Source organism: Meleagris gallopavo, chromosome 8, assembly GCF_000146605.3.
Source record: "Meleagris gallopavo isolate NT-WF06-2002-E0010 breed Aviagen turkey brand Nicholas breeding stock chromosome 8, Turkey_5.1, whole genome shotgun sequence".
In the NCBI taxonomy this organism is placed as follows: domain Eukaryota; kingdom Metazoa; phylum Chordata; class Aves; order Galliformes; family Phasianidae; genus Meleagris; species Meleagris gallopavo.
This window is the reverse complement of record NC_015018.2, coordinates 119,935-129,171: the sequence shown is the minus strand read 5'-3', so window position 1 is coordinate 129,171 and position 9,237 is coordinate 119,935. Positions and strand designations below refer to the sequence as shown.

At 41.9% G+C, this 9,237-nt stretch overlaps 1 protein-coding gene across 1 annotated transcript in view; it reads left to right on the top strand.

Moving 5' to 3' along the window:
- The first annotated feature begins 3,516 nt into the window (after positions 1-3,516).
- GHITM (growth hormone inducible transmembrane protein) overlaps positions 3,517-9,237 on the top strand; it is an 8,709-nt gene continuing 2,988 nt past the window's right edge. Inside the window, exons 1-6 of the mRNA XM_003207773.4 lie at positions 3,517-3,637; positions 4,528-4,695; positions 5,963-6,062; positions 6,899-7,010; positions 7,695-7,836; positions 8,509-8,617. Of these exons, the coding sequence (XP_003207821.1) occupies positions 4,567-4,695; positions 5,963-6,062; positions 6,899-7,010; positions 7,695-7,836; positions 8,509-8,617 (592 nt within the window). The 5' untranslated portion in view covers positions 3,517-3,637; positions 4,528-4,566. The remainder of the gene's footprint in view (positions 3,638-4,527; positions 4,696-5,962; positions 6,063-6,898; positions 7,011-7,694; positions 7,837-8,508; positions 8,618-9,237) is intronic.

Here is a 9,237-nt window from a genome sequence, read left to right as displayed (position 1 = left end):
CCTGCTGTAGGTGACAATACAGACTACTGAAATTAAAATCACAGGAGAATTTTATGTCAATACAACTTTTCCTGTTTATCCTTTTGATTTCTAAGGAACTGTTCATCTGTTTTTTTCTTTTGTATTTTTGTTTCTTTGGAAATGTCACTTTTGAGATATATGCACACACACCATCTGAGGAAAATGTTTTGTATTTTCCAAACAGGTATTTCTGGGAGAAAAATGGGTATTTAGGGGTAAAAACTATTTCTGGGAGAAAAACGGGTATTTTCGGGTAAAAACAGGTATTTCTGGGAGAAAAAAGGGTAATTTCGGTTAAAAACTGGTATTTCTGGGAGAAAAAGAGGTATTTTGGGGTAAAAACAGGTATTTATGGGAGAAAAAGGGGTACTTAGGGGTAAAAGCAGGTATTTCTGGGAGAAAAAGGGGTATTTTCAGTTACTGGTGTATATTATTTCTGAAAAAAAAACAAAAGTGGGTCTTTCAGGAATAATAACATTGATATTTCATAGACTCATGGAGCCTCACTTTACCTGCAAGCAACACCCTACCTAATGCAGCCTTGATTATCTTTAGCCTTCTTTGTAGCAAGGACACATTACTAGATAATGTTCAGCCCAGGGCCTTCTCTGCAAAGCTGCTCTCCAGCTGCTCTACCCCTGTTGGTGCTGGTGGCTGGGGCTATTCCTCTCCAGGGGGAGGAATTTACGTTTTGCTTTCTTGGATTTCATGAAATTCCCATTTACCCAGCTCTCCAGCCTGCCAAGATGCCTCTAAATGGCAACACAACCAATGGATTTCTGTCATCTGCATCTACCTTCTGAGGGTACACTCTGTCCCCCCGTCCAGGTTATTAATGAAAATGTTAAAAAAACCCACTGTATTCTGCTCCAGGCATTGGGGACACAGTGCATTTGAACACAATGCTATGAAGCACAGCGCATCACTGTTAAAAAGCAATTTTTATGCGTGCATTTGGCTGCCAGCTCACCAACGAGCTTTGCTGTCACGCTGTTATTCCACATTTTTGTCAGTGTGAGCTTGAACTACTGCAAAAGCTCAGCTAGCTGCTTCGAAGCTCTGCAGTAATACAAGGCTGCACAGTGACTGAAGCTATTGCTTTCCCATCTGAAAGAAAGGCATGTTGCAGTGGCACCAACAGAGAGGATGCAACCTGCTAGTTTTGCCTTAAAACCTCTTAGATGGTTTGAGACTCACTTACATAAGAGGCCACTGTTTTCCCACTCATGTGCAATCACTGATTTTGCTAGCTAAAGCATTTAAATTTGTTGACCACCTGCTAGTATCTGCTAGCAGGTCAGTTTCTATAATAGTCTCAACAGCTGAATTTGCTGCACTGTGGGTCCTTTGTGAATTTCTGTTGCTTCCAGCAAAACTATCTATTAAAGAAACAACTTGGGACAGAGCAAGACTGAGGATCTTATTTGAAATTCCCCAAAGATTTTTCTACATAATTACATGCTCTAGTGAGAGATAAATTTGATTCCCTGCATAAATTATTACTATTTCACAATTAATAACTGAATTATGCATTTAAATATTAATTATTACAATGAATCCTTTAGTACCCAACAATTATAGAGTATTATAAACTCTGAAATAAATACGAGAAGCCTCTAAATAAACAATAACATTTGTGGACTGAAACTGCTTTTCTTTATTCTGTTTTAGGAGACCTTGGGGCTACAGACTTCAAAGCTCAGAACTTCCATTTACTCCAAAAGAAAGTAAGTCAACAATCTTCAGAGTAAGTAACATTCCAACCTTGAACCCCACTAGGTCTGGCACTCACACATGCAATTTACACACTTCCTGTGCTTCGTTCTTCTCATTCAAATTCTTCTTTAAGATCCCACACCTGATCTCTCTCATCTGACTTTCATTTTGCAAACTAGCAGTTCACAATATTCCCTTTCTTACGGTTTAACCAGGGAAGCCCTGAGGTATAGAAAGGCTTATCTCACAATCCTGAAAAGTTTATCTGGAACTCTCATTCTATTATTTCTGTACTTCATTCTGTATTCAACAGCTTTTTTTTTTTTTTTCCTATGTTATATTTGTCTTTGATCCTGGCTCAAGGCCCTCACAGTCTGTTTTACTTGGCTGTGAAGAACCATGCCCATATGTAGTGTTGAGGCTGGAAGAAACTACAGAGCAGTAGCTGGAGTGGGGCTGGAGAGGGTCTGCCAAGGCAAACTTAAGGCTGCCAGAAGAATTCTCCTCTGAACAACACTGTGTTTCTCAATAGTGCCTGGTTTATAACTCAATGTAAAGTTAGGATTAGCATGAAAGTGAAAGCCTGAAATGCAGCCGGGATGGAGCTGGAAAAAAAGCTTGGCAAGGAGAAATAGGGCTGCCGAAAGAAATTTTCTCCCAACAGCATTAAGGCTCTGGGTTATAGAGTATCACCGACCTTTGGTTCAGCGTAAAGCTTATGCCTAGGGATGGAGAGAAAAAAAAATAATTAAAAATTAAAAAAGCCAGAGTTTCAGCTGGCATGGAGCTGCTCAAAAGAAAACAAGGGCTACGAATGGAAAATCCCTGGGCAAATCCATACTCTAGGCAAGCAGCTTTCCAAGGGCTGTTGATAGGGATAGCTTCAGGGATAGAGCTAAGTCCGGAAGAAGTTTAAAGCTGCAGTTGGACTGAGGCTGGAAAGAAGCTGCCAAAGGGAGGGTTCAGTTCTGGAAGGGCTAGAGCGTCCTCAACACGCTCTGCTTGGGTCAAGGCTGGAAACACACATACCTCTGATTTATGTACACAATGTACACAATGTTGTATTTTGTGGTTATGAGTCATGCTTATCTGCACCCAAGCACATCTCAGGCGCACAAAGCAGGTAACATATCGGTGGGGAAGGCATGGAGAACAAGACGGCTCGCTCTCCTTGAAGGCAGAGGGAACTGATACAGCCTCGCTCGGGGATTTTCATCAAGCTGATGCCATCTGCTGTTCGCGCAGGGCCGAGGAGCAGGCAGGGCAGCAGATCCCGGCATGCGGGCCCAAGCACACTACGTCCGTGCTTTGCACACAGCGGGCACTGGGATGAAAACGCCCTCGGCAGCTCGGCTTTCCCGCCCTTATCTGCGTGAGCAGCGGCCCGCTGCTCGCTAGATACAGCCGACAAAATCACGCAGCCCTGGGGCGGCAGCGGGGAGCGACGGCCGCAGGGTGGCGCCCGCACTCAAAATGGCGGCGCTGCGGCGCGCTGCCCGCGGGTGTAATGGCGGCCGATTCGCGTCGCTCGTTTCCCTAACGAGCGTAGCGGTTCCGTCCGCAGCGGCAGGCGCGGTGAGAGCGCTCGGAGCCGGCCCTGCGTAAAGCAGCGTTGTGGGCCCGGTGGTGACAGCTAGAACTACGTGAGACAGCGCGAGCGGCTCATGGCGGCTTCCAGAAATTTCTGTGCCCTCATTAAAGATGGCGCGGCAGCCGTCAGTGAGGTTGCAGGACGTCGCTTCTCCCCGTTTCCGCGAGCTAGCGGCGCTTGCGCGCTCCGGAACCATGTGGGAGGAGCGAACCAATCGCGGCGGCCGCGCGGGTCAGTGCGTCACTTCCGGCCCGAGTGGGTGTTGCGGCAGGACGTTCGTAAGATCGAGTGGGCACTGGGGCCGTGCGGGTGCGTAATGGGCCAGGCCAGGCGGGTGGGTTGCTTTTGTAGGCTGTGGGTAGAGGAGCTGGGTCGGGTTGTGTTGGGGTGTGTAGAGCCGGGCTGGCAGAGGGTGGGGGGGGCTGAGGACTCGGGTTAGGCCTTTTGGAGGCTTTCCCGTTGCGGCCCAGCCATGAGATGAGCGCTGGGTTCCTTGTTTAGCCCCGCATAGCGGGAATAGCTGTCCTCGCCCCTGGGGGCCGCAGCGGCTCTGCGGTGCCGCTTTTTCAGGTGAACGCTTTGGGGCGCTGGTGTTCCATTTGGTCTTTAACAGTGCGTTGCGGTTGATGCAGGAAGCAGTTTGCTTCAAATACCAGCTTCTTCTTCTTTTTCTTCGAAATAAAGTCGTGTTCACGATGCTTTAAGTGTAAGTTCTTAGCCTGTGGATTTACACGCAAAGAGTAGGGCGTAGCTGAAGAAGTAGGATGTGTCCTTCTGGGTGTTTTCAGTTACGAAGTACAGTTTTGTCACTGTGCTTCAAAGCTGTGAGATTTTTTTCTGCTATCATTGCTCTATATTGTTGAAGTACACCTAACGTTGATTTCTTTGCTCATGATGCACGTGATACTTGTGGAATTCAGGTACCATTTGCAATACTAAGCTATCTATGGAGTGCAGAGGCTATTCTTTACGTACGCTGTTGATTCATGTCTAAGTCGTGTCATTGTTCTCTGGTCTAAACTGCTGCAGGATGGCCTGAACTTGTGTTCTGGGCAGTGACCTTGACTGAAAGCTCTGTGAAACTTGTCTATTACTACTATTTCAGCTACAGGCTGTGCTGTAGTTGAGGATAAGTACAAAGCGTACATTTTTGTCTGAAAGCCACATAACAAAATGGTAAAGCATGCTTTCTCATGCAGTTACAGAAACACAGTATATAAAACTGTTACCAAGCGAACATGCTGGCTGCACGGCTCGTGTGCCTGAGGATGCTGCCATGGCAGGCTATCCGCCCCACCATCACTCAGGCTTCCCCAGCTCTGAGGAACTCTGGTATAAAAGCATTTCGTCTGTGGCAGCCTAACCAGGTACAGTAGATTTTGAAAGATCGAGTGTTTTGCCAAGAGAGTTGTGCTTGCAATGCTTGTTTTGAATGATTGTGAGCCCTCTGCTTGTTTGGGGTATCTTCTGTAACTTATATCAGTAATCAAAACCCAGAATTTGTTTTAAAAGACTTGAAATAATGTATTGTATTAAAATTCTTGGGAAAGGAAAAGAATGTAATTGACATTGAGTATGCATTCCTATGCAAGTTGAGAGGAGCAGAAATTCTTGTATAATCTGTTCCTATGTCCCATTTCCCAGTACGAGTCTTAAATACTATGTTGAAGTACAAACTTTACTTCTGAAGACTTTATTCCTAGTATATTTTTAGAGTTGTAGCACAGATTTGTGTGAAATCTGAATTCTGGCAAGACTATCTGGAGACTTACTAGCAGTTCCAAAAACTGGACTGTTGTTATTCTAAGTCTTCACTGACAGAAGATTATTCTGTGTGTTTTCATCATAAGCATAAAAAAACTATTTTAATTAACTTAAGATTTCAGGTTGTTTTTTTGTTTTATTTTTGTTTTCCATTAATAAGGGGTGTCCCATCACCACAGCAGTGATTTCAGAAGACTTGAGAAGTTGTTTCTGCTTTTAAGTATGCGTTTCTTTGCTGCTCTTGCACATTCTTGAGGCTTCAGTAGAGCAGCATGCTGTATTTGTTTGGGTCAGGGTAGTCATAGAAACCTTCAATTTACAGGCTTTCATTCAAGGTTTGTTCTCTAAATTAAGATTAGATTTGAAAATGAAGAATTCACGCTGCTATCCCATGTTTACTGGGCAGGAGTACTATTCTTGTACAAAATTAAGTGAAATGTGAGTTGTTTACATGAGAAGCAAAGTAAAAAATCTTTATGGTGTTGCTTAATACTGTGGGAACAGAGCAGAAGAAATGCTGGCATTTAATCTTGTTTTGTTTTGTATTTTTTGCTAAAACTGATATCTTCTGCTTTGATGTTACGCTTCTATCATGTGAAAGTGTTTTTTACAAAGTTACCTAAAGTGTGTTGTTCAGCTGTTCTGCCTGAGCTGGATTGTTTCATGTCTCCAGGGAGAAGCACAGGTAAAATAAGAGACAAACTAGCAATTGCAAGTGTGTTGAGTGACTGGCAGTGTTTCAGCGTGTTAAAAGTTAATTACTTTCTTTCAGAAATGCTTTGTTACTAATCTGTACATGCAATTCCTTAAAAGGAATTTCTCTTAATTTGTTTCATTGAGTTCTTCTAATTTTACCATTGAATCTAATAGTGCTATGCCACCAGAATAAGAACGGGCGTAAAGCGTGGGAAGATTGGCCAGGAAATTAAAGAAGCAGCATTTGAGCCATCTGCAGAAACTGCTCTTAAAGGTGGGGTATCTCTGCTTTAAAAACAGCAATCTTTTAAAAAGCTGAACTTTAAAACTGTTGAAGGAAACAGTTCCCTTCAAACCACTAAATATTTTGAGAACGTTGTTTAGTATTTTAAATTGACCCGTGACGTATCTTAAATGTCTGGAGACCGTTTTTCTGCCTGTCTTTTCTGTGTTCTTGCTGCATGTATATCTCAATTTCTCCCAAGAAATTTCTTGTTTCTGCTTTGAGCTACGGTTGTGAACTGTTAAGTCAGCATGAGTTCCTGTACTCATGATGAGTATGATGATGATGAGTTGAGATGAGTACTTCATTGATTGGAGATGTTTGAAAGGAAAAAAAAAAGTTTGCACTTTGCTACATCTGTTTTGTATGCTATTGAAAGCAAGTACTGTTCTACAATGTATAAGGATTAGAAAAAACAACAAACTGACTGTGTTTTAATCTAATGCCAAAGAGCTCTTGATCAAGCAGGCATTAAGAGTGGATGATAGGACATAGTATCTACAAGTTTTTTGTGGGGGAACTTTTTAACTGGTTTTGTGTTGCTATTCCTGTTTGTTTATGTAATAAAGACCAGTAAAGCCAGCGTTTTACTAGTTAGTCTCTTAAATTTTATTCTGTTTTATGAAGCTCTGTAGTAGTGGTGGAGTGAATCTAGAATGTTTTACATAAAGCTCTTTTAGAAATGGTAACACAACTGTGAAGCTTTAAGAAGCTTAGTGTGGATCAGCTGTTAGAGATAAAAGAAATTAGTGTGAAAACGTTATTATCTATCCAAGAAAAAAGCATTGATGAGTGCATGATTTTTATTTTTTTTCCCTTTAATACAGTTGATCGTCTGGGCAAACTTGTTGTTGCTGGAGGGGCTGCAGTTGGTCTGGGGGCACTCTGTTACTATGGCATGGGCATGTCCAGTGAGATTGGAGCTATTGAAAGAGCAGTGTAAGTAAGATTGTTTGTTGTTTTAAGGAAAGGAGACTTGAAGCAAGTCTCCTTCCTCTTGTTTGTCACTTCTGTAGCTGTTGTCTCCTAATATACATGTAGCTTATTTTTCTTAAGCTCTGGGCAGAAAGCCCTTCCTTCTGTGCAGGATTCTAAGCTTCCTATCCGTAGGATGATGAAATCATACTACAGCAGCACTCATTCATGTCTTTCTGTTACTCTTGCTCTCCAAATGACACGCACGTCTTGTTACAGATAAACATGGGCACAGTGACTCAGCATTTGTGGGCAGCTCGCTGTGCTTCTTACTGCTCGGGACACATTCTGTACAAATTTTTCCTTAATCCAGTTTATTGTACATACACTTTTTTTCTAGTTTTCCGTAGTTGAAATTTGTTACTCTTCCCCTTTTGTATTTTCTGTGAAGTATGCTTCCTACACAAAATTGAACTGTAGTTGACATTCTTTGTAGTTGTTGCTTTAATTGTTATGTAATAGCACTGCATAATGGGAAGAATTTGAAAATTCAGCCCCTTTGTTGTAGGAGGAACTCATGACAGAAATTGCTAAACCCTAACAATTCTTAGGATGCTCCCATTGTATCCTTAGCTTGAAAATGCTTATAGTTGGTCTTCATTCTGGTGTTGTTAATTGCACGGCTATGTACAAATGCTTATTTTTCAGTATTTGGCCCCAGTATGTGAAGGACAGAATTCGCTCTACCTACATGTACTTTGCAGGAAGCATTGGCTTGACAGCACTGTCAGCTGTAGCAGTAAGCAGATCTCCTGCACTCATGGGCCTTATGACAAAAGGCTCCTGGCTGGTAAGTTCATGTTATATTTAGAGTGTCTGTAAAATGATCCTAAATGTTAATGGTTCTTATCAAAAATAAAAAAATGGAGCTGTGAAAGGTAAAGCAGATATTCACAGATTTAGTCTTTAAGGACACAGACATATATGAGTGCCTTAATGGCATTTTTTGACTAAAAATCTGATGCATCCAATTACATGCTGATGTGCCCCTCTGGTACCTTCTTGATAGTTTGTGGAAGACCAGCTATGTATGCAAGAAGAAAAAAAAAAATGCTATGCTGTCCTGACCAGCCGTATGCAAGTAATAACTTGCTATGAGTGGCTGTCTGAAGCTAGTAATGCTACTTTTGTCACTTTCTAAGAATGAAATCAGAGATTTTTATGCATTTGTACTCCTTCGTGTGCTGTTCTTTATAACTCCTTGAAAACTCTCCTTTTCGCTGGGGCCAAAATGATATTGGCTGACAAATCATCCAGGTGAGATAACGGGACGTGTCTGCTTCCTACGCATTCAGTGTGCTGAGTGCAGTGGAATAGTAGTGGTTAAACATAGCACAACATCTAGTCGTTAATCCTTGTGATAAGAGCAAGTTATCTCCTAGGAGGCTGGGAGAGATCATGTGGGAGAAGAGAGACCTTTTGTCCGTATGCCAACTTGAGCTCTGTAATGCTGTTCTTACAGGCAATCGGTGCAACTTTTGCCGCTATGATCGGTGCTGGAATGTTGGTCAGGTCCATATCCTATGAAAACAGTCCAGCAGCTAAACATCTTGCTTGGATGATGCATTCAGGTATGTGTTTATAGTTTTCATTAAGTTGTCTGCTTTTGTATGACTAAATTCTTACTTCTACTATAATATCTAAGCTTTGTTAATTTTTATGTGCTGCTGTAGATTTCAGAGACCAGTGAGGTGTCTCATGTGTCCTCTAATTTCTCATAGTTTGGCTCAAATTTTGCTTAAGCATGATTTTTACCAAACTGGATAGAACTCATTTCTTAATATTTGCTTTGGTTTCATGATTACTTTCTGGCACCATAGCTTCTGCAAGCACTACGCTTACTGTATTTCAGCTGTACAGGATAAGTAAGCATATGAAAACTGGTCAGAAGGATACAGTTTTGGTATTAAACTGCAGCTGCTTAATCGTATGTTATCAACTGATTTGTAGGATGGAGTACAGATTCATTTCTTACGGATGTTACGTGCTTCAAGTAACAATGGCTGTCATAAAAACTTTTGCCAGAAGCGTGGTTTGGGAAAGACAAACTCATCAGGCATTGGAATGACACTTCTTTGTAGAGCTGAAGTTTCTACTAAGAAGAAACTGATTTTATTGTAGTTATTTGTCATTAATAGGTAGAGGCTTCATACGATGTTCTAGTGAAAAGAATGACTGACTTATAGCAAAA